Source organism: Mastigoproctus giganteus, chromosome 3 (genome assembly GCF_048544385.1).
Source record: "Mastigoproctus giganteus isolate SK-2022 chromosome 3, ASM4854438v1, whole genome shotgun sequence".
NCBI lineage: Eukaryota > Metazoa > Arthropoda > Arachnida > Uropygi > Thelyphonidae > Mastigoproctus > Mastigoproctus giganteus.
In genome coordinates, this window is record NC_143577.1 from 104,242,355 (window position 1) to 104,268,460 (window position 26,106).

The following is a 26,106-nucleotide window of genomic DNA, read 5'->3' on the forward strand; positions in this document are numbered from 1 at the left end:
GTGATCGTGAGAGACAGAGGCAGTACCACGAAGTTTGTCCTTTTTGAAAAACAGTTTTTCTCTGCCCTTTTTTTTTTTTTTTTTCTTGGCAAAAAGTATTAAAACTATATTAAAATCGAATTACAAACAGTATTCTTGTTGATACTGATGAAACAGGAAATGAGACTTAAAATTTCACGATGTGACCTGAATTCAAGAAGATAAAAATTAGAAATATAAATAAATAAAGTTTAAGTAAAATTAAATGCAACAAGGCATCATATCTTTAAGAGTACACCTAATTCTGTTTTTGCACAAACTTTTTTTACATGAATTTGATTTAACACAAATTCAAAATAAATATTTCATTCTCTTTTTACGCGAGTCATTTTGATTTAACACGATTTCTATGAATTTTTTTTTGCCTAAATTCTAAGAAAATTTTTTTATTTGTGGCATATTAGTATCATTTCTATATTACACGCACCAATAGATTGGATAACAGCTAGTGTGTGCGTTTTGTAACATGTGCTTTTGTTTACCAATGTGTACGTCTAGGTATGTATGAATCATTAACGTTTTTATTGAATTTGGTGCACATCTACGGTATTCGTGCATTGTATCTTCGGAAGACATTTACTAGTAAGCTCTATTTCGAAGTGAAAGAATCTTTAGTGAAATTTGTGCACATATAAATTTATTAATTTTGCCGATAGTCAATAAATTGTAAGTTTACAAATTTTTCATACTTTTTTATTAATTATAACTGAGATATTTTTTGGTAGCCCTTATATAATGTTGAATAATTCGCCTATTACCAAAATGAAAAAGGAAAGCAATTTCTTTGGAACTTAAAATTTAAATTTTAGATCGTTTTGCAACTGGACAAGGGGCTACGTCTGTAGCAAAGCATTTTGGTGTACATGAAGCTACCATAAGAACTATTAAGAAAAATGAAGCTGCAATTAGGAAATCGGTATGTTCTGGAACAAAAGTAAGTGTTGATTCATCATCATATACAAGAGATATTGTGAAGGAAAAAATGGAAAAGGCTCTGGTAATATGGATAGAAGATCAGTCACAAAAAAGAGTACCAGTAGATGGAAATGCCATCAAGCAAACAGCACTAAGAATTTACAGACAGATTAAAGAAAAGGAGCCAAGCACTTCATCTCAGTTAAACAGAAAGTATGAATTTTCTGCGAATACAGGTTGGATGACAGGGTTTCTTAAAAGGAATGCTCTTCATAATATAAAAATTAAAGGTGAAACTACATCTGCAGATGAATCGGCTGCTAAAGTATTCCCGTAGGAACTTGCAAAAATTATTGAAGATGGAGGATACACTCCTGATGAAGTGTGGAATGCAGACGAAACTAGTTTGTTCTGGAAACGAATGCCGAACAGAACGTATGTAGCCAAATTGCAGAAAACTGCTGGTGGTTTAAATGTAGCTAATGATAGTGTGACCTTATTATTTTCCTCCAACGCTTCAGGAGATCGTATGTTGAAACCACTGCTGGTAAATCGAGCCCTAAACCCACGTTCAATGAAAGGTGTCGATATCAATAAACTGCCTGTTCACTGGATAGCAAAAAAGGAGGCCTGGGTGACCACTGCTATCTGTACAGAATGGTTCAACAAATGTTTCGTCCCAGAAGTCAGACATTATATGAATTTGAAAGGTCTCAAATTTAAAGTTCTTCTGATTCTCGACAATGCACCCGGCCATCCTGTCTTGGAACACCCAAACAAACAAATTTTATTTCTGCCACCTAATACAACCAAGGTATAATTGCAACAATTAAAACATACTACGTAAAACGAACATTCCAACACGTTTTGGACAAACTGAATGATGAAACACTAACAGTCATTGATGTGTGGAAGAAATTCTCAATTATGGATTGTATCAATCAAGTTGGATTAGCATTAACTGAATTAAAACTAGCAACTTTAAATGCGTGTTGGAAAGCAGTTTGGCCACAATGTGTAAAAAGCAAAGATCCCATCATCCCTAATACGACTGAATTTCCCAACATTATTACAATGGCACACAAAATTGGTAGAGAAGGATTTGATGATCTATCGTTTCAAGATATTGATGAATTGTTAACCGACAAAGCCCTAAGCAAAAATGAAATATTAGAGGTTGTCCTTGGGACTCCTTATCCCACAGAACGTAGTGATAATGAAGAAAATGATCCTGTTCTAAATGCAGATTTAATAAAAGACGGTCTGGAACTGGCCAGAAAATTAGGTAATCATTTTGTCAAACATGACCCTAATGAGGAACGCGCTGGGAAGTTTCAACTTGAACTGAAGTTGTTGACAGCCTCTTATAGAGAATTATATAACAGCCTAACCAAAACACGAACACAACGAATAATAACTGAATTCGTTCATAAAACCGGTGAAACATCAGCACCAGAGGAGACTCGTGCTGATTTTGCTCAAGAGATCACAGAAAGAATTTCATTAATAGAGGAAGATGATGTCCACAACATTTCTAGTGATAGCAGTGATATTCCAGTCGTACGGGGGCGCCTCCGTAGCCAGGTGGGAAGGAGCAGCAGTGCGTAGCACACGCTTCTTGATTAGACTCGGGGTTCGAGCCCATCACCACCAAATACGGAGGATGCGGAAAGGTCAGGGAATGACCACCGCATATCCCGGAGCATTATGGCCTTAGTTGCTAATGCTCCAAACAAACAACAATCCCAGTCGTACGGAAACATATGCGACATTTATTATCAGAAAGTGAAAATGAATAAAATCTTGTCCAAAACAGATTTTTTTTTTTTTTTTTGTTCATGAAGAATTTTTTTCATTTCATATACATACAAATTTACTTTAATACATTTTCATTACATATTATTACGTGTATTTTGTAGAAATAAAATAATAAGCTTAAAACGAATATTTTTATGTTTTTTTTTAAATTATTTTTACTGATTTTTTTTTTTTTTAGATCTGGAACCAATCTTCTTTTCTTCCATAAATAAAATGTCTTTTTTTACACGTATTTTACAGGAACATATCTATCGTGAAAAACAGAATTACGTTTATGATAATCTATATAATATTGGTGTAAACACAGCATAGACAACTCTCAAACAAAAAACTATGTTAGTAGTGTGAAGGGCATCATTAACAGCCACATGCAGAGGCAAAAGTGATTCTTGCACTGCTTCTATTAGAATGAACAGCAGCCTGGAAAGCAAGGTAATGGAGATGTCCAGGACTGCTGGGAGTCATAGAGGGAACAAGTAAATACATGGGCTGTGTTAGGGCAACTAAGAGTAGGAACAGGTGCATGTATACTTGCATGTACACCATTGCTAGGAGTATAGTTAATAAATTTGATAAGCTTGAAGTGCTAGTCAAGAAATCAAATGCAGATATTGTTGGGATATCAGAGACGTGGTGTTATACAGAATATAGAACTCGAATTTGGGAATAGAGAGGACAGGAAGGGAGGAGGTGTTATGCTGTTAGTTAAGAAACACACAAAATCTAAGGAAGTGCATTTAATTGATGTTTTTTTTTTTTTTTTTTTTATGTAAACCCCAAACATGAGAGGTATTAGAACCTATAGTACTTAGTACCATGCTTGGGTTGGAGGTTGTGAGGACGACAGAAGATATTAGTTGCCATTGGTCTTGAACTTCTGTAGACTGTAATTTTCAGGAAATACGTATGAAGTATGGTTGTTCCAGAAAACGGCAGTTGAATGAATAAACGAGGAAGATCAAAAGTTGGTTCTGTGAGTTTGAAGTTGGACAGTAAATGGATGTTGGCTAGTTACGGCACGGGTTCGGACTATTTTGAAAGAGAGAGCGGCAATTACAGAAGCCAATTCAGAAGAACAGTGCCCATGAAAGTATCTGTAGAAGAGCCATGCAGCAGAAACAGTACATCTATGAGACAGCGAGTGGAGAGACTCTGTTAGAGATGAATCATTAATTAACGTAACTGCCCTCTTCTGAATGGAATCAAGAAGCCTGAGAGAGGTTTTGGGGGCACCACCTCAGATGTGGGAACAATATTACATGGCAGGGCAGATTTGTGATTTATACAGAGTGAACAGCTGTTTGGAAGAAAAGTAATGCTGAGAGCGATTGAGAAAACCAAGTTTTTTTTAAATGCAGAGGAAGCAATATTTGTAATGTGCTTGTGCCAAGAGAGAGAGATTAGAAGTCAGGGTAATCCCCAAAAGAGATATATCATTTTGCCTAGAAATCGGAGTGTCACTAAAGCATAGGAGCAGAAGAATGCTTTTTTGCGAGATATAAGACAAGACTGAGTTTTAGAAGGGTTGAAATCAACTAAGTTGTCTTTGCCCCACTGGAGAATTACCTGAAGATCGGCATTGAAGGAATTGGTAGCAGATTTTTGAGAAGTTGAAGCTGATTGAGCAGGGCAAGGTTTTGCAAAATGGAAAGTGGAATGCAATGTGCTTTCATCGGCAAAACTATGGATAGGATTTCCAGCCAATGGAAGAAGGTCATTAATATACAAGAGGAAAATAGTGGGAGAAAGAACTGAACCTTGGGGGACACCGGCATTAGTGGAGAAGTTAGAAGACAGAGAGCCATCTACCATCACCCTCAGTGAGCGATCAGAGAGAAAACTGGATAACCAATTACAAAAAACAGTTGGCAAACCATAAGATGGAAGCTTGTTTAGAAGACCTTTATGCCAAACACGATCGAAAGACTTCAAGATGTCAAGAGCAACTACTCGTGTTTTACCGAACCTTTCCATTGAATTAGTCCATAAATGGATAACATAAGCCAGAATATCACCAGTGGATTGACACTGACGGAATCCATACTGGCGATCATTGATCAAATGGAAGGTTTCTAGGTAGTTTAAGAGTTGCCGGTTAATTGATTTCTCCATTACTTTAGAGAGAGTAGAAGTAATTGCAATGGGACAATAATTGGATGGAGGGAATTGTCACCCTTTTTAGGAACTGGCTTGATATGAGCAAATTTCCAAGCAGAAGGAAAAACACCTTTGGAATAAGGAAGTGAAAAAAGGTGGCAAAGAACAGGAGTAAGTTCGGGATCACAGATTTTGAGAACAAGTGGAGAAATACCATTGGGACCTGGAGCTTTCTTAGCATCAAGATTCATCAAAATCCTTCTGACATCCTTTTCACGGAAGACCACAGGAGGCATTGAATGGAGCGTGTTGGGAATGGTGGGAGGTGTTTTACCAAGATCATTAATACACGAGTTGGAAGAAAAATGCGATGCTAGCAGGTCAACTTTATCCTTGGCTGAAGTGACAACAGAACCATCTGGTTTGGACAGAGGTGGGAGCAGAGATGGGCAAAAGTTGCGGCCAATAGCTTGGCAAGAGACCAGAATGCTCGGCTACCATTAGGGCAAGAAGGAAGTTTTCTACTCTTAGCCTGTTCAAACTCTAGTTGGGACTGATTAAAATTGCTTTACAATTGTTGCAAGCTTTGGTGTAGGCAGAAAATGAAACTGAAGAATTAGAAACAAGCCAATTACGAAATGCAACATTCTTCTCTTGAACAGACTTAGCACTTATTAGAAAACCAAGGTTTAGAACATCGTCAGTAAATTCTTCCATTCCACCAAGGTGGAATGGAAGAATTTACTGACGATGTTGGTGGATAATATACTCATTCCAGCAGATCTACATCCTTCTTAAGATGAGGCCTCCAGACCTGTATACAGTATCAAGGTGTGGCCTGACCATTGTCTTATACAAGAGGAGAATCACCTCCTTATCTCTGCTAGAAAAATTCCTGTATATCATTGACAAACACCATGAACTACTCTGGTAGACTGCCTGTGCTGCTAAGAAAACTATGTCTGACTACACAATCACCCCCCAGGTCCTTTTCATTCTCTACCACTGTCAGTGTAGTACCACACAGTTGATACATTACTCTGGGGTTACTGCTTCCCATATGCAGTACTTTACATTTGGCAGTATTAAACTTCAATTGCCACCTCTCAGCCAATCTGATCAACTTTTCTAGATCCTGTTGCCGCAGTGTCTGTTATTAGTGTCAGTAACAACCCTGCTGACCTTCGTATCGTCTGCAAACATAGACATTAAGACTGATATACCATCATTAATAAATACAGAAACAACGATGGCCCAACACCGAACCCTGGGGGACTCCACTAATAACATTTGTCCATGAAGAGCAGTGTCCATTTAATCCACTCTGTCTTCTCCCACTCAACCATCTGCTTTATCCATAGCCGCAATTTGCCTCCAGTGTCACACTGCTCCAATTTGTGGAGCAGTCTTCGATGTGCAAAAGTATCAAAAGCCTTTCTAAGATCAAAATACAGTCCATTCCGGTTATTTGGGACACATCGGGACTAGTGCATTTTGGCCTGATTAAGCGGCTGCCCCAATTATCCGAAGTTTCACGTAAATAGTTAAAAATACGGTGTACCCCCCCCCCTCCCCCTTTTACAGTTGGTTCACTGTACAATCAAATCATATTATGATGAACTCAACATAATAAGGTACCATTCACTATACGATGCACAGCAACCTCCGGTCATTGTGATCACGTTTGTGAATTGAATTTTAATTCTATTAAACAGCGATTCTAATTAGCAAAAATAGGAGGAATATTATCCACAGGCTATAAAAGCAAAGATATATTAAGCACATTTTTACCGTTTATTACCTTGCCAATTAAAAAATTAAAGATACGTGAAAATTGGAAGAATATACGTGATAATCGGAATAATTAATGCGTACTGTAATATATACATACGAACTAGTTGACATTTCTGTCCACTGACAACTGAAATTTGTGGGGGGGGTTAAAATTTAAAACAGTAAAAAGATAAGCAATCAGTAACAAAGAAAACGCACACACAAATTGCAAGTAACACAATACGTGCAAGTGAGAACGGAATAACAAGTTACAAAGCTTTAAAAATAGGAATGAAGAGAAGATCTGAAAATTAATTTTTTTATATGATTGAAGATTTCATGGAAGTGTAAACACATTTCATCATAATAACCCACAGAATTCCAGCTGTCGGTATTATCGCAAATTCAGTAAGTTTGAATTTACTGTCTGTTTATGATAGACTTCATTAACAGAAAAGCCCAATAAACGGTGAATGCTAATTGTTTTTATTGTTTTATGGTTGTGACCTTCAGAATTTCAACCGAACCACGTGGTACCGTTGGAGACAATCGTAGGGTAATCTCCAGTGCTGCGGTCTCCTGCCCCGATTAAACGGCATGCTGTCCCAATTAAGCAAAGTAAACTCTGGCTATTTTCTCCATTGGTTTCTGTTTTTTAAGATTGCCGCAATTAACCGGTGGTCCAAATAACCGGAATCCACTGTATATGATATCAATATTAATCTTTGCATTCAGTTCCTTTGTGACCACATCATAGTATCCAATCAAATTGGTCAGACAAGACTTTAACAAACTAAAAACCCTTAACAAACCCATGCTGTGTCCGAGCTATAACTGAAGTCTAGTCTAGATGATCCTACAGTTAACCAGTGCCTCCATCAATTTCTCTGGAACAGAAGTTAAACTAACAGGTCTGTAATTACTTGTGTCGCCAGTTGATCCTCGTTGTTAATTTGGGGTCACATTTGCACATTTCCAATCCACGGGTACCTCCCCTGAGTCCAGGAAAGCTCTCATAATTATGGCTTGCTTCATTTGCTGCCTCTTTTAATAACTGGATAGATCCCATCCACCCCAGGTGCTTTCTTATGTTTATATTCAAAAATTTTCCCTCCACTTTGCTCTCAGTTATTACACAATCATCAAGCTCGCTGTCAGAGTTTAATTCACTTGTGGCATTCCCCTTCCTGAATAACTCCTCATGTGTGAATGTAGATGCAAAATACTCATTTAGTTTGTTAGCTTCCTGAACAGGATCATCAATAGTTGAACCATCGATATCAAGTGGACCAATCTAATTCATCCCCTTTCCTTCTAGAGTTTAATTCTTGTCACCTGTTCTATAAATTAACATATGACACGGAAGCCTATGATAGATATAAGCTGGTCTGTAACCAAGGAGGTTAGGCAGGCAAAGGCAGATTACGAGAAATCTTTGGCAAAGGTGGCAAAGAAAAACAGCACAGAGTTCTTTACTTATGTAAGCATTGGCATAGGCAAGAATGCAAGAAAGCAAGCTTATACAGCATCAGCCAAAAAAAAAAAAAAAAAAACCCTTCCCATTTCACCTATCCAATCACTCCAAATGTTTGCCTAGTTCAGCCTTAAATTTATTTAAGCTATCAGCTTTCCACAACAGTCTGTTCCAGCAATCAACAGACTTCCTTCTGTTGTTGTGGAAGTCGATAGCTTAAATAAATTTAAGGTTGAACTAGACAAACATTTGGAGTGAAATTGGAAGGGTGTTTTTTTTTTTTTTTTTTTTTTTTCTTTTTTTGGCTGATGCTGTATAAGCTTGCTTTCTTGTATCCTTGCCTCTGCTAATGCTAATCTTTACATAAGTAAAGAACTCTGCACTGTTTTTCTTTGCATCCTTTGCCAAAGATTTCTCGAAATCTGCCTTTGCCTGCCTAACCTCCTTTGTGACTTGATTACAGACCAGCTTATATCTCATGCATTTTTCTTCTTTGCCACATGTCTCGTTGGTTCATCTGACATCCATTTAGGCCTAAACCTTGAACAATATTTCTTAGTTGGTATGAAAAGCCTAGTAGCTTCCAAGATTAATTCTTTGAATGCTTCCAATTTTGAATTTGCTGTTGGTAACCCCATTGTAGTCACCTTTACAACAGCAAAAACCCTTCCTTTTACTCCCGATTGTAGTTATCTCTTTGAGTAAATCCCACTTGAGCACACTGAGATCACTACCACCTAGTGGTTCCTTTATCTGCAGATTCTCAATGCACGAAGAATCGCTACTGATAATCAGATCAAGAGTATTTCTCCCTCTAGTTGCCTCCCGAACATGCTGCTGTAGAAAACAATCATCCAATAAATCCACAAAAGCCTTGCTAGTGTGTGTGACCAACCCACAAATTCCAGTCAATATGTGGGAAATTAAAATCCCCCATTATAAGATTCTCTGATTTACTGGCCCACTATTTCTCTGTACATTTGTTTATTTTACTCATCAGAGTAAAATAAGCTCCATTAGGCCTATAATACACTCTTCTCAATTTTGCTTTCCCAGTGTCACACCAAACTGATTTGACACTGCTCTGTCCATGCATGTCGACTGGCTGTACTTCATTGGATTTTATGTTTCTTAACTAGTAGCATAACCCCTCCTCTCTTTCTTCCCATCTATCCTTCCTGTACACATTGTACTCCCCAAATTCAATTTCTGCATTCCTTATATCTGTTCAACACCACATCTCTGATATCCATACAATATCTGCCTTTGATGTCTTGACCAACACTTCAAATTCATCAAATTTATTTACCAAACTCCTAACATTGGTGTACAGGCAAGTATACATGCACCTGTTCCCAGAGGTTTATTGCTAAAAAAAATAGTACCAGAACGCTCGTCAATTAACTACAAATAGTTACCTATGCTTTGTCAAAGATTAGAATATTTGTTCAGTATTTATTTATAACTATTAAATAAAAATTTCAAAAGTAAAAAACAGACAAAAATTGAAAAAAAATCAGAAAAAACGAGAAAAACAAAAACAAACTCCAAAAAATTATAAACGATACTATTCAGAAGAATCATAGAAATTCCCATAAAGGATCGATTACATGTTGTTGTTTGACTGCCCTTTTTATTTGTTGGTCAACAGCAGAACGATGGCACCACAACTAAGTTCGGACATAAAAATTTGGATTCCATAATTCTAATGGTGGTCCGTGTAGTTTAATAAACAAGAAACTTGCTGTTGTTGGATCTCTTTATCTAACACATTGTACTTTAGTAAGAAATGTTCCAAGTTTCATTGCGAAATGTATATTTTTGTTTTTAAATAAATTTTTAAAGAAATCTATTAATTTTAAAGATTACTATTAATATATATTTTTAGAAGCAACAGGTAAAATAGATATTATTTCTCCCTCCCATTTGATTATGCCATTGTTTCGTTATTATTAGGTGTATAAATTTAATGATTTTCTATTATGACATTTAGAAAAAAGTATCGGAACGTCGTTCGGTGCATTCCAGCCCAAATACACCACTGCCTGTTCCTATTCTTAGCTACCCTAACACAGTCCATGTATTTACTTGTTCTGCAGTGACTCCCAGTAGTCTCTGAAATCTCCTGCACCTTGTTTTCCAGGCTGCTGCTCATTCCGATAGAAGCAGTGCAAGAATCACTTTCACCTCTGCCAGCGGCTACTGTTAATCTATTGGTCTGTGTATCGCCCAAAGCTAGCAGTTTTCTGACCAACCTAACCCTGCCTCAATAGCATCAACCGGTGCATCAACAAATATTCTCACACCCTTTCTATTTAAGTGTATCCCATCCCTATAGAAGCAGTCTCTCCTGTTGACACCCATCCACTCGTTCCAAATGTTTGTCTAGTTCTACCTTGAATCTGTTTAAGCTAACTTGTTACTTATATTACTTAAATAAGTAAGAATATTACTTATATTCTTACTTATTTAGCTAAATTATTATGCATTAGAACTTAAATTTATATTACACACTATTGCAATGGTGTGTGAGAAAAAAAGATGAATGAGTGAAAAAAAAAAAATATACAGGCATACCTCGAATAACGAATAGGATGCGTTCCACGAAATTACTTCGTTAAGCGAAACTTCGTTTTCAGAGGTAAAAATACTATGGCCGGAATAGGGATACGTTCCTACGTAAAGAAAATGAAAAGCTTTTTTTTTCGAACAAAGAAAAGTTTTATTAAATAAACAGTCAACTTACATACAAAGTGAAATCACATTTTAAAATATGAGTAAAGTTGATTGCTTATGCTTTTTTTCTCTTTCATTTAACAATTGCCTATAGGAGTTATTGCATTTAACACTGATCGCTTAACAATAAAACTTCTTCCTAAATCAGGATCATTTTCACTAAAAAAAATTTAAAACGTTTTCAATGTCATTTAAGCACCTTTTTAAATCTTTGGTTAACACTTTTTCGGCAGGAACTTCTTTAACTTCGTCTTCATTATCTTTGTCTTCGTTGCTAACAAGGTTTTCTAAATCTTCCACTGAAAAACCATCATCTTCTGCATTCAATAAATTTCTAACATCCTCTTCATCGACATTTTCGAAACCTATTGATTGAGCCATCTGGATAACTTCATTTCTAATTTCTTGGATGTTATTTTCTTCTTCTAGTACAACTTCTGGCCATATTTTTCGCCAAACTCCATTTAAGCATTTCTTAGTGACTTCTTTCCAAGAACTATCAATGTTTTCAATTGCGTTTTTAATGGTGTAGTTTTTCCAAAAAGTTTTAACTGTCATTTCCTCTTTATCCTCTAGTTCAGTTAAATTGCTTAATGTTCGACGCAGATAATAAGCTTTAAATGATGCTATTATTCCCTGATCCAATGGTTGAATCAGGGAAGTTGTGTTTGCTGGAAGAAACACAACTTTGACAGGAATGCATGTGTCCAACGTGTTAAGATCAGTATGATGTCCAGGAGCATTGTCTAACAACAAAAGAGCTTTTTCTTCAAAGTTGTTTTTTTGACAATACCGTTTTACTTCAGGACAAAAGTGGTTAACAAACCAATCAGTAAATAACTCCTTGGTAACCCACGCTTTTCTATTTGCTTTCCATATTACAGGTAAATTCATTTTTATGTTACCTTTTAACGCCCTCGGATTTTCTGAATGGTAAACTAATAACAATTTTAATTTATAATCGCCAGAGGCATTTGATCCAAAGAGTAACGTTAAACGGTCTTTGGCTGCTTTGAACCCAGCAGCTGATTTTTCTTCAATAGAAATGAAGCTTTTTGTTGGTAGCCGTTTCCAGAACAAACCGCTTTCGTCAACACTGAACACCAAATTTGGTGGAAAATTTTCACGTTCAATTATTTCCTTTAGTTTTTCTGGAAACTTATTTGCAGCTTCTCCTGTTAATTTTATACTGTGAATCCTGGCCCGTTTTTTAAATTTCTCGAACCAACCACGAGAAGCCCCAAAGGTTTCCGTAATTTCTTCAGTTTGTTTAGATTTCAGGTGATTAAACTGGAATATTTTTTTTATGTTAAATGGGGCTTGAAATTGCGGACTTCGTTATATCGAGGCTTCGTTATCAGAGGTAACGTTAACCGAGGTATGCCTGTATATATATTTATATTTTTTTTTCTTATATTTTATATATATATAAAATATAAGAAAAAAAAGTATAAAAATAGGATGCAAGTAGAGTGAGAATGTAGATTATGAATGAAGTAAATGTGCTCTCCCCCCACCATGGGTGGGGGAGAACACTCATTTACTCCATTCATAATCTTTGACCGGACGACCACCGATGGAGACATACTGCATCACTGCTGCCAACATGCCATTTGGCAATCAGAAAAAGGTACTCAAACCCAGTTCCCTCTAAAACCCCATCCCCACGTGGGGGGAGATGGGTCTCTGCCTCCCCATACTTCGCCTGGTGGGGCTCATCCTCTCATGTCTTTGTGGATGCCTAAATCAACCCCATCCTTCTACCTGTTTCCTCCCAGTCTTCCCTCTTACTCTAACTTAACTGACAGAGTACGCCCTTAGCAATGTCTTCAAATTCTAATCAACATCTAAATCACACACACATATACACACACACACACACACACACACACACACACACACATATAAAGATGTGTGTGTGTGTGTGTGTGTGTGTGTGTGTGTGTGTGTGTGTGTGTGTGTGTGTGTGTGTGTGTGTGTGTGTGTGTGTGTGTGTATTTGTAATTAGTGTAATTAGGTGGCGGGGCCTGCCAGTGTACTTAAATAATAATCTGCTGGGTACCTGACCTGCCTCCTTGTGGCAAAGTGGCAACGGTTAGTCCCAATAGGGGCGTAATGGCTAAATGGTCAGAGAAACAACAGAACATAATACACAAAATTCCACTCTGGCCTTCACAAAGTTCTGTGTCACCAATACGAAGAATACAATGCGGGGATGGGAGGGAACCCCTAGTCCCACAGACAACTCACACACTTTACTATACTTTTAAAAATATGTCATTGTAATTTGTAATATAGAATTGCTTGCTAATTCAAATTTGCTAAAAAATCTTACTCACTCCCATTCTCCCCTCCCCTTGTCTATCAAGTGCATGTGTACTTCGAAAATCAGATTTTCTACCAATTCAAGAGCTTTTGAAGGGTGCAAATGTACGCACCCTTCAAAGGCCAAAGCAAGAAAAGGATAAATAAATGATTAATTATTGTAGAAATTATCAAACTTTGATTCTGTACAAATATATTTTATATATATAAAAAAAGTAATTTTAAGTGTTTTTACATTAAATATGTTTAAATATGATAGATATCAGCAATATACTGCATCATTCAGTTTCAGTTAATTTTTGTTTAAATCCAAGCCTAGATTTACAAGTAGAAACCCAAAGGTTTTATGTTGTAGGAAAATATATAACTATAACAGAAATAGTGAAAAGGCATCATTTATTTATGTAGCTATAATGACAAAGATGACAAAATTAATCTTGCCACCAAAAATCATTGAGTTACCTTACTGTTGCACTTCAAATAAATAACACTTCTGTGTAAAGAGGAAGTGTATACTGATATTTTCAGTGAGTGCCTAGATGGACTATTTTAGGGGGATTGCCTCCTTATTAGTATCTGATGGTAACTGTCTAATCTAATTGTAGAGCTGACAACCCAGTTATAATACTTTACACAAGAAATGCCACATGGTGTAAATAATTCAAAAAATTAAGTAATAATAAAGCATATAATAGTAAATAAAATAAGTAAATAATTCTAAAAAAAATTATATATTTAGGGCCCAAAGGCTTCATGCTATGAAACTACTTAACTACTGCACAAAGTAGTGTGAAAGCATCATTATTATGTAATTACAGTATATAAGAGCAAAACTGATTTTGTCCCAAAAAAATCGAAAATAGTCACAAAAGAGAGAAAAGCAAGGACTGTAATCTCTGCAAGAGTCTATCAAAGTAAATAACAGCATACTTTTCTTCTTGGAAAAGTGCAATCTATTTTTAATAGATTTGATAATTGAGAGCTATTAAGCGCTCGATAATTCCTATATTCTTTATTATAAATCAACAGGGATTACCTTTATTTTGGATATGGGAATCTTTTCCAACTCTCCTAGTCCAACTCGCTAATAATTCTTGAGGATGGTGATATCAATTTTGCAAAACAGGTGGGACATCTTCCCCACTGTCAGAACCGTAATGTTCAGACCATGCAGTCTCAACAATGAGCGCTCAAGACTTCTGTCTTCAAACACCATACCTCTTGCAGCAAGGAAACCATTACGTGGATTGCCATAAAATTAGATTTCGGTCTAAACAGTTTAATAAATATGGACCGATTATTTCTTTTGGTCCTGGAGTTAAATTTAGGGGGTCTAATAAAATTGGATATTGAGGGAGATTATTCTCTACATTCCTTAAGTCGGACTAGAACTTTTCGGGCGTCATGTTCACAGGAATAGAGCAACTCACGCATGCGTATAAGTGACCAATCGTCGGACAATAGGAATGGCCTACGGATATTGATTGAAGTTTCATGTAGGTTTCACCTCTAAGGTTTCTGCAATAAGTAGTTTGTGGTAGTTGTGTTGAATATTTTTAATTTTTGTTTCATTAAAGCTGAATGAATGTTGTTCATTTATTGCTTGTTCATTTATTGCGTGGAACGAAAGTTCCGATGCATTTGAACGACCCGCCCGCACAGAAGCTTCATGTTGTTTTGCTCGAAGCTGTGCCACTCCCATGGTAGATCCTACATAAACAGTGTCGCAATTTTTGCATGGGATGCTGTATACGAGGTCATGCTGTGATTGGAATGTGGTGTTTGAAGGTCGATTTCTGAAGATTGTGTATAGTTTGTTCAAGGGTTTTGCTATGATTTTCATGTATGTTCCCTTGCATATTTGGTTAAGTTTATTGTACCAGTACTCGACATATGGAATGTATTTTGGTCTTGTCAGATTTTTGTGCAATGTTTGTTGCGAGGTTGTTGTTATTTATTTTATCATGGGCTATTGTTTTAACTTTGTTTATATAGGTTAGTGGGTAACCCCTATTTGAGAATCTTCTAGTTAATTCATTTATTTCAGTGGTTAGAGAAATCTGGGTGGAAGAATATTTAAAGGTGTTAAGAAATTGGTTCAGCATGACCGATTTTTTGTATGGTGGGGATGATAACTGTGGAAATGCAAAAGCATTCCCTTATTAGTGGGTTTTCTATATATGCTGAAATTTAGTTTTTGTCCTAATCTGTGTATGGTAAAATTAAGGAAATTTATGGAGTGGGTTTTTTCTGCTTCAATTTCTAATTCAAATTTTAATCTCTGATGGATGTTATTAAAAACCTGAAGAATATTGTTTATGGCCAAATGATCTGTGATAATTAGGATGTCATCCATATATCTTCCGTAATATGTGATCTGTGGTATAAATGGATCAAGATGGATCTTTTCTAATTTGTCTAAGTATAGTTCGGCAATGAGTCCACTGATGTTTAGGCCCATTGGGAGGCCGAAAATCTGTCTGTATATTTTTTCTTGAAAGAGAATGTAATTAGCATTTACTAATAGTTTTGTTAGTTCGAATATTCTTACTTTAGGGAGTCTGGTATTATTAATTTTTATGTTATCATCGTTTAAGTAGGCCCAGCCTATGTCTAAGGCGTAAGGTACATTTACGTTAGTGTATAGTGAAGTCACATCCAGTGAATACAACTTCATATCCTCCTTGATATGGAGATCTTTGAGGTTCATGAATAAAGCATCATAGTTTTTTATGTTATATGTTAGGAGTTCTCGGAGTGGTTTTAGAATCGGGTAGATGAACATGGCTAAGTAAGCAAAAGCTGAATTCTTATATGACACGATTGGACGAATTGGGTATCCTGTTTTGTGTAATTTTACTTGGCCGAATAATTGGGATATTGTATGTGCGGGCTTTAATTTGTTTAAGTTGGGCCATAGATGTGGTTATCCTTCCTATAGGTGGTGAGCATTTTGTTATATTTGTTAACTAAGCTGTTGAACTCTGATGGTGCAACCTCTTCGTATGTTGTTATGTCTGAAATGATGGTGTATAATTTATTTATATAATCTCCTTTATTGAGAATAACTACTGTTGAGACCGCACGGTCTGAACATTACGGTTCTGATAGTGGGGAAGATGTCCCACCTGGTTTGCAAAATTGATATCGCCATCCTCAATTATTATTAGCGAGTTGGACTAGGAGAGTTGGAAAAGAAGCTTCCTATATCTAAAATAAAGGTAATCCCTGTTGATTTATAATCTATTTTTAAGTATAAAAGTTAGGTGACTTGAGATTTTAAAGATGTGAAACTTGTTACTTATAATCTCTGAGCTGGATAATAATTTTTTTGGAGTGCATACTCTAATATTACTTCACAATACTGATGTTTTATAGTAATTCTTGCTAATTTTTCTGTTATTTAACCTTGGAACTTTTTCAACCGAGTGATGTCTTTTTATAGTGAACACCTTTTTTTATAGATATTTTTATTAAAAAATATCTATAAAAATGATTTTAATGAAATTTAAAATTTCAATTTTTGTTTTTCATGCATGAAAAATAGTTCCTTTTCCTTACCGTTCACATTAAACTCATTACTTATTTACAGTGATTCTTTCTGAAAGTAATTAGTTTATGGCATTGTTAACACTTGAAAAATAGTTTTTTATTATATATACTTTTATAATTAAATGTAATGATACTTTACATAAAGCCTTTCAAGTTTAAATTCATAGAGAATTCTTTGACCTCTCTCACATTGTGAAAACTTAATAACTGCATTTTCAGCTTTCACTTAAGGTACCTTGTTTTGATGAAGAACATTTAATTCCTAAAACAGTCAGGCTGCATTAATGTAAGTGAAGTGCTATTTATTTGAAATTCAAGAGTGAGGCAAATCATTGTGATTTAGATCACAATATGAGATGTACGATGCTTGTTTTCTTGCAAAATTAGTTTTAACTATGTATATAAATGGTACTTTCCCACTATTTTATGCTTGCTTGCTTGCTAATTATAGAATAAACTAATGTCGTGGTATTTTGTTTTAACTTTGCTTTCAGATCAACAAAATTCTATTGAAACTATTCTGTATAGTGAAGAATCTCAAGCATCTCAGAAGTTGTCTAATAATCCCCAGTTGTTAATGAAGGAAAAACATAAAGAATTAAAGCAAGGCTATGAAAATTTAGCTGATAAGATCATCTCTTCAGCCGAGAAGAAAGAATATGAAGAGCCGCAGGTGGAACAATTGTGGAAGATGGCCCACAAAGCTGATTTCACTCCAGAAGAACTGGAATCTCTTAGGGTAATTTTTTAAGATTGATTCTTTATAGAGGGTGAGCCACAGTGAACATATTTTTATTTTAAGATTCCCTGAAAATGTATAGAAATATTGACAGACACGAAATCACACTACCCAACATGATTTTTTCCTCCAGCAAATCAATGGTTGTTTCTGGTCAAGTTTTATGTACAGAATTTAAAATCAATCATAAACATTTCCTATCACGTCTCAGTTTTAAGATATAGATAGATAACTGGATTCTATACAAAGATATTGTTACTGTTTGAAATACAATTTTTAAACTTCACTTTTGGTTGGTTTTGTTTATTGGGCTAAAAGTTAAGCAAGTACATCATTACTGTTGTTCTTGCAATATAGTATATTTTGATTTTAATGCACTTTTCCAGACAAGTCAGTATTTTTATTAATTTTATTACACCATTCAACTGTTCAATATATAGTGAATAACTACGCTACAAGAATTCACCTTCTGTTCAAATTTACCAATTGCTTTTACTGTTTTTAGGTTAAAGCATTGTTAAAATGGAGAAAACAAAGCACAGAACTAGCATCAATCACCCAGACAACTTCTGCTATGTTTGTGGACACTTAACCCCAAAAACTCAGAGGAAGAAAATATACATTGTAACAAAAGTTGCATATTCATTGTAGTTTGACTGCAAGATCAGTGACCAAGAAGAAAATTGGGCTCCACATATCTGTTGTATTGTACAACTAACTTAAGGCTGTGGTTATATGGCAAGCTAAGAGCATTACCTTTTGCCATCCCTATGGTGTGGCGCAAATCCAAGAATCATATCGATGACAAAAATAAAAGGTATTTCCAAAAAGAGAAAGCACTGCATCAAATATCCAAATGTCCCATCAACAATTAGGCCAGTGCCATACGGTAAAGAACTGCCAGTATCTGTGCCACCAAAATCTTGGGGTATCGGAAGTAGTGATGAAGGTACAGAAGAAATCGTTTTACCAGATGTCGCAGAACCGTGTACTTCACGTGATTTGGACTATGGGCCAGAAAAAGAAAAGGCCCCACATTACATTGAACAAGAATTAAGCAGAGACTTGGGCTTATCCAAAGAGAAGGCTGAATTACTCAATCCAGACTACAACAGTGGAACTTACTTGCCAAAAGTACAAACATTACAATATACTGTAAGCGAAATGAAGAGTTTTCAAGATATTTTGCAATGAAAAACAACATGTGTGTCTGAAAAAATGTCATCAGTCTTGCATGAACTGAACATTAATCACTCACAATACCTCTGAATGGTGTTTAAAAACAGTATTGCTTCATAATGGAAATACTTTACCTATCACTGCCTCCATAGCATTGATAGATTACCAAACATTTTTGCACCCTTTCTATTGAGGTGTATCCCTTCCCTGTAGAAGCAGTCTCTCCTGTTAACGAGCACAGACCACGCTGAGAAAAACTGTACCCCGTGAGCCTTGCACAATCTCTCCAGGGCCAAACTGATGGAGGCTCTCATCATATACTCACTCCTATCATGTGTAGACAGAATTACACACTTTCAAATTAAACCCTAACTTGGGACTTTTTTCCCAACGTTGACCTCTACTTGTTAAGTAAGTCTGCAGATCTACTCTTAATATCATTAGTGCCAACATGTACAACAATATTACCTTTTGCGCCCTTAAAAGATATCTGCTCTACGTCATCAACTTTTGCCCCTGGCAAACATACCCTGGGCCTATTCCGCCTGTTCTTTTTGCACAATATATTTCCCCTTTTCCTGACAATAGAGTCACCGACAATAACTAGCTCCTATGGGACCAGCACATTCTACTTTGGAGATTACTGCTGTGATGGCTGGTGCACGTGTGAGCTCTGGCATTGAGTTAGGCAGCTGAAAGCTTGATGGGCCCAACATTTTAATTCCTTCAAGGGCATTTACCCTATTCTTCAAACTCTCATAAATGCCCATCAGAACACTGAACTGGTGCCTGATTTCTTCACACTCTCTGCACCTAGCGTGTACACACACACACACACACACACACACACACACACACACACACACACACACACACACACACACACAAGGATATTCTCCTCGGCTGTCACATTTTCTGTTCCGAAAAGATCAGCAAACATTACACATTTTGTGAGGCTGTCATTTGTAGGAGATCCCTTTGGTTCTCTTCTGCTTTGTGCCCGTTGCTTTACTGCTCTTGTCTGGGTCATGATTTCTGTGTATAATATCTCTCTCTCTCTAAAATCTGGCACCTCTCAATTTCCAAGAGTGCTGGATTTTGAAGAGATTATTATATATTGATTTATGTTCTGCTGTCTTTTAAATTTACCTTTCTCTGAGGGAGCAAATTTCTCTTCGTCAGTGTGTATCAAAAGGAAGTGCTATGAGCTCTGAAGAAAAACTAACTTTCTCAAAGGTTTTGTTGAACCTTTGAGAAAGTTAGTTTTTCCTTCATTGACATGCATCAAAATGAAGTGTTACAAGCTGTTAAGATGGCAAAACATTTGATTACCACAGAACTCTGAAAAGTAACTGAATTTGCACTGATTGGTTGATGGACTGAGTTAGCAATACATAATTGTTTTATGCGAATATGAAAAATAATATAATTGAGTTATAATAACATGTTGTGCATAGTGGGTTTTATATTTTTAGTATAACACTAAATTTGAATAAAACAACAAAAAAAAAATCTTCATAAGCTTGTTAAAAATATATAATTTTTATACATGTTCCTGTAACCAGAAAAGCCGACCGGGTAAAGTGCCTGCCTGGCAACCCAAAGGTTGCGGGTTCGATTCCCGCCTCGGGCTTGGATCAAAGTACTGCAAAAAAACCTTGGGAGGTGCATTATGGCCACAGAAGCCTAGGCGCCAACAACTACCAAAAAAAAAAAAAAGTAACCAGAAAAGTACTCTGTGCTCTTTGAAACATTCACTTTCAGCATTTATTTATAAAGGGTAAACACAGGGTGTTAAGAAAATGTCCAAAATAAATTCTGGAAAAAAATATTGTAGGCAGGAGTAATAACTGTCTCCTTTTTTGTTTAAGAAGAATGGCTTTACTGCATATACGTGTAAAAAAAAAAAAAAAAAAAAAAAAAACATGGATTGTAAAATTTTCTAAAGTTTTGATATGCATGCGCAAAATTGCATTATCTCAAACCCACAGTTGGTGTACTATATACATTCACCCTCATTGGAGTTTGTCTTAAGAAATATGTTATTTTTCACAGTTCCTGAAAAGTACTGTCCATGCTCTTTTTGCACACATTCACTTTCAGCATATATTAGAGGGTAAACTCAGTGTTACAAAAATCTGTCCAAAATACATCCAGAAACAAAGAAAATTTTAAATTGTGTAAACTGCATCTACACCATAACATCCCAGTTTTCTATTTTGCAGGAGGAATTACATCATTTTGAACATCGAATAAAGAAACTTAAATACTTGGAAGCAGATTTTGAAATTACAAAAGACGTACATGGAAAGAAGAAATATTTGGATGATAATGTTACTGAACAAAAATATAAAGGAAAAAGGCTGAAGGAATTTAATTACAAGGTATGTATATATAACACACCCAAATGATTATACTGTATTTTCAGCTAAACTATCTCTTTTGAGAGTTAGCATTAGTAGAGGCATATGATGCAAGAAAGCAATATAAAAAAAAAAAAAATCCCTTTCTATTTCACCCATTCATTTGCTCCAAATGTTTGTCTAGTTCTGCCTTGAACTTATTTAAGTTGTTGACCTCCACTACAACAGATGTAAGTTTGTTCCAACTATCAACTAACTGCTGGCTAAAGGCAAATTTCCACACGTCTATTCTACAATTGTCTTTCCTCAATTTGAATTTGTTCCATCAGGTGAGTAATCTGAGCAAGAGGAAGAATCCCATCAGCATTGAGCTTGCTGAAACCATTCAATGCCTTATACACCTCAATTAGATCACCTTGCAGGGGACTAGTCTCTTTACTGTATTTGTTTGCTAAAGATTTCTTGTAATCTGCCTTTGTTTGCTTAACATCCTTTGTGACTTCATTACAGACTATCTTATATCTACCATAGGAATCTGTGTCTCTTGATAATTTATATGCATTTTTATTCTCTGCCACAAGTCTCATTAGGTCAATCTGACATCCATTTAGGCTTAAACCTTGAACAGTATTTCTTACTTGGTATGAAAAGTCTAGAAGCTTCCAAGGTTAATTCCTTGAATGCTTCCCATTTAGAATTTGCTGTTGGTAACAGCGTCAGTTAGTCACACTGTATCAAATTTAAAAAATCTCTGAGACCACTGTAGTCACTTTCGAAAGCAAAAACCCTTCCCTTTCCTAGCTCTTTTGAGAGATAGCATTAGTGGAGGCATATGATGCAAGAAAGCAAGCTTATACAAAGGGTACTAGGAATGTTTTGCAATATGACGCAACAATGAATCACAGGAAGCTGCTTGTTGCTGCATGTTGAGACATGTTCATACGTGCATAGTAGCCGCCGCGCCAAGTCGATGGGCTCAGTTATTCATTAGTAGTGAGAGTGTAAAGTGCTTGCGATGGCATCGTGGTCACGAAATGAGATAAGGACAGTTTTGTGGTATAATTTCGTGCGTGGTTTAACCATAGATCAGTGCTTAGAAGAAATGACTCTTGCACCAGATGATGATTGTCCACATCGTACAACGATAAACAGGTGGTATAGAGAATTCCAAAGGGGAAACTTCACTCTGGAGGATTCTGAGAGGCCGGGAAGGCCACGAACGTCAGTTATGGAGGAAAACGTTACTGCTGTGAGGAAAATGCTTGACGAAAACAGGCGAGTGACCTACCAACAGATAGAGGATACTTTGGGCCTAAATGCACCAGCAATTCGTTCGATTCTGCAAGATCATTTGCACGTGAAGAAACTTTCTTCTCTCTGGGTGCCGCATCAACTGACTGAAGAGCAGATGACACGATGTGTGACTTGGTGCCGGGAGATGTTAAAAACGTTTGATAAGGGACAATCTCGGTATGTGAACAACATCGTGACAGGTGACGAGACTTGGCTGTACTATTACGATCTGCTGACCAAGGCTCAAAACAAAGTTTGGGTCTTTGATGACGACACACCCGTAATTGTCAGAAAATCCCGATCTGTAAAGAAGAAAATGATAGCTGTATTTTTCAAATCGAGTGGAATTGTGGAACGTTTCGTTTTGGACACGTAGAAGACAGTCACAGCTAAGTGGTATACTGAACAATGCCTGCCTAGTCATTGGATCTATGAAGAACCTGCGGCCAAAGTCAAGAATGGACACCTGGTACCTCCATTACGATAATGCTGCAGCTCAACGCGCCAAAGCCTGCACCGAATATTTGACCACGACAGGACTGAAACTTCTCGAGCACCCTCCCTACAGTACAGACCTTGCTCCCTGCGACTTTGCACTGTTCCCGCATGTGAAAATGAAGCTAAAAGGGAGGCGGTTTTCCAGTGATGAGGACCTTCTACGGGCTTGGGACAACGAGTGTGCTTTACTCCCTAGTGAAACTTGGCAGAACTGGTTTAAAGATTGATTTCGGAGGATGGAGAGGTGTATTGAATGTAGAGGAAATTACTTTGAAAAAATTAAATAAACAAAGCTGTATTGCAAAAATTTCTAGTACCCTTTGTATAGCATCAGCCAAAAACAAAAAAAAAAAAAAAAAAATCCTTTTCCATTTCACCCATTCATTTGCTCCAAATTATGGTAGTTACATCTTTAAGTAAATCCCACATCAGTACACTGTGATCACTGCTATCTAGAGTTCCGTTTATCTGTAGATTCTAACTACATAAAGAATCACTGCTGATAAACAAACAAGAGTATTACTCCCTCTAATTGCCTCCCAAACATGCTGCTGTAGAAAACAGTCATCGAATAAATCCACAAAAGTCTTGTTTGTGTGTGCGTGTGTGACCAACCCACAAGTTCCAGTCTATAATATCTGGGAAGTTAAAATCCACCATTATAAGACAATATGATTTACTGACTCACTCTATTTCCCTTATGTCACACCAAAGACTGCACTGTCCACCCATGTCAACTGGATGCACTTCCTTAGATTTTGTTTTTCTTAACTAACAGCATAACCGCTCCTCCCTTTCTGGGGAGGAGCGGTTATGCTGTTAGAGAATTGCTCGTTACACTCATCAGATTCATTAGGCATATAACACACATCTACTCTCATTTTCCCTTTCCCAGTGCTTATGTCACACCAAACTGACTCAAGACTGCACTGTCCACCCATGTCAACTGGATGCACTTCCTTAGATTTTGTGTTTCTTAACTAACAGCATAACCCCTCCTCTCTTTCTGGGGAGGAGGGGTTATGCTGTTAGACAATTGGAATTTGGGGAGTACACATTGTACTCTCCAAATTCCAATTCTGCATTCCTTATCTCTGTGTGAACCGAGATAAGGAATGCAGAATTGGAATTTGATGCTGATGTTGGGATATCAGAGAACCATATCTCTGATATCCCAACATCAGCCTTTGATGTCTTCACCAGCACCTCAAATTTATTTACTAAACTCCTAGCATGGGTGAACATGTAGGTATTCATGCACCTGTTCAGTTACCCTAACACAACCCATGTATTTACTTCGAATGAGCAGCAGCCTACTGCTCATTCGAATAGAAGCAGTGCAAGAATCACTTTCACCTCTGCCAACAGCTACTGTTAATGCATTCGTCTGTATATCTCCCCCCCCACACACACTTGCAGTTTTCCGACCCACCAACACTGCCTCGATAGCATCAGCAAATATTCCTCCACTTTTTCTATTTAAGTGTATTCCATCCCTTTAGAAACAATCTCTTCTGTTAACAAGCACAGGCCATGTTAAGAAAAATTCTACCCCATGAGCCTTGCATAATCTCTCCAGGGCCGAATTGATTGAGAAGGCTCTCATCATATACAGTAATACCCCGAAGTTTACGCGATAGGTGGGTCCGACAAAAATCGCTTAAGTCGAATTCGCGTAAGTCGGGGTACAACTTTGCATATAAATTTTGTTTAATTGGGACCAAGGACTAACAAAAACACTAGTTTAGAAGAAAAATATTTAATAAAATTGCAGTTATTTCGATGTCGATGACTTCATAAAACCTAACAAATTGGTCTGACGACACAGCGCCTTTTTTTCACGCAGAATTTCTTCGTAGCAAGCTAATAATTTTTTTATTCCTTGCTTTGTAGCTATAACGCGTTCTTCGTTGGAGTCTGTTTTCTAAAATTTTTAAGCCCTTTTCAATTGCGCTGAGACCTTCTGTCAAGCTTGCAATTGTCTTGTGTTTTATGTGTTTTTCTAGTGGAACTGGGTCTGAAGTGTCGGCTAGTTCAGTTACGTTTTGCTCACGCATCTCTATGAGATCATTCATTGTCAGCTTCTGACTATGTGAATCCAACAGCTCGTTGACATCATCACCATTGACTTCCAAATCTAATTGCCTGGCAAGGTTAACAACTTCTATCACATGAGCGACATGATCAGTTTCTGGCGTTGTTTTCGTCTCGGTTTTGAAAAAAAATGGACAGGGTTACTTCCAGACATCATTCAATGTGTTTTTGTGAATTTCATCCCAAGATTCTTCAATGATTCTTACGGCATCTAAAACATTGAATTGTTTCCAAAAGTCTTTAACAGATATCTCACTATTTTGTCTCATAGCTTCATTCAGACGTGCAAACGAACGCCTCGTGTAGTAAGCCTTGAATGTTTTGATGACTCCCTGGTCCATCGGTTGAAGCAAGCTGGTTGTGTTTGGAGGCAAAAACACAACTTTCGCAAGTGGGTTGAAATTAATTAGGGTGGCAGGAGGGTGACCGGGTGCATTGTCAATAAGAAGCATCACTTTAAATGGAATCTGTTTAGACTTGCAATAACGTTCGACTTAGAGTATGGAGTAAGTGGTGACCAAACCAGTCCTCAAAAACGGAAGCTGTCACCCAAGCTTTATGATTTGACTTCGAAATCACTGGATATATACCAAATGAAAAAAATCAAGAACCGCGTAACTCCGAGTTCGCGTAAGTCAGGGTATTACTGTACTCTGTTCTATCGTGTCTGGGCAGAATTGCAGGCACTTTCAAATTTAACTGTAACTTGCGAATTTTTTTTCAACTTTGACCTGTACTTGTTAAGTAAGTCCGCAATTCTCCTACTCTTAATGTCATTAGTGCAATGTGTACAACAATATCACCCTTTATGCCCTTAAAAGATGATATCTACAACTTCATAAGCTTTTGCCCCTGGCAGACATACCCTGGTTCTATTCCACAATATGTTCCCCGTCTCCCTGACAGGCTCCTGTGGGACCAGTGCATTCTGCTCTGAAGGTTGCGCTCTTTTGCCTGATGCACAAGAGTAAGCTCTGGTGTTGGGCAGCTGAGAGCTTGATACCCCCATTTCAGTTCTTTCGTGGGCATCTACCCTATTCTTCAATCTCTCACAAACTCTCACAGACTCCCATCAAAATGTCGATTTGGCACCTAATTTCTTTACACTCTGCACTTAGAACACACAAAGACATCCTCCTTTGGTAGATCATGTCCTGTGCCAGAATTGTCTGCAAACATTTCAAGTTGCAAATTTTTTTAGGCTGTGATGC

The 26,106-nt window shown here is 36.9% G+C and overlaps 1 protein-coding gene across 1 annotated transcript in view; it reads left to right on the forward strand.

The window, feature by feature from the left end:
- Positions 1 to 26,106, forward strand: part of LOC150088197 (alpha-2-macroglobulin receptor-associated protein) — a 228,105-nt gene that overhangs the window by 196,218 nt on the left and 5,781 nt on the right. Inside the window, exons 5-6 of the mRNA XM_090369378.1 lie at positions 17,224 to 17,468; positions 20,873 to 21,031. Of these exons, the coding sequence (XP_090225504.1) occupies positions 17,224 to 17,468; positions 20,873 to 21,031 (404 nt within the window). The remainder of the gene's footprint in view (positions 1 to 17,223; positions 17,469 to 20,872; positions 21,032 to 26,106) is intronic.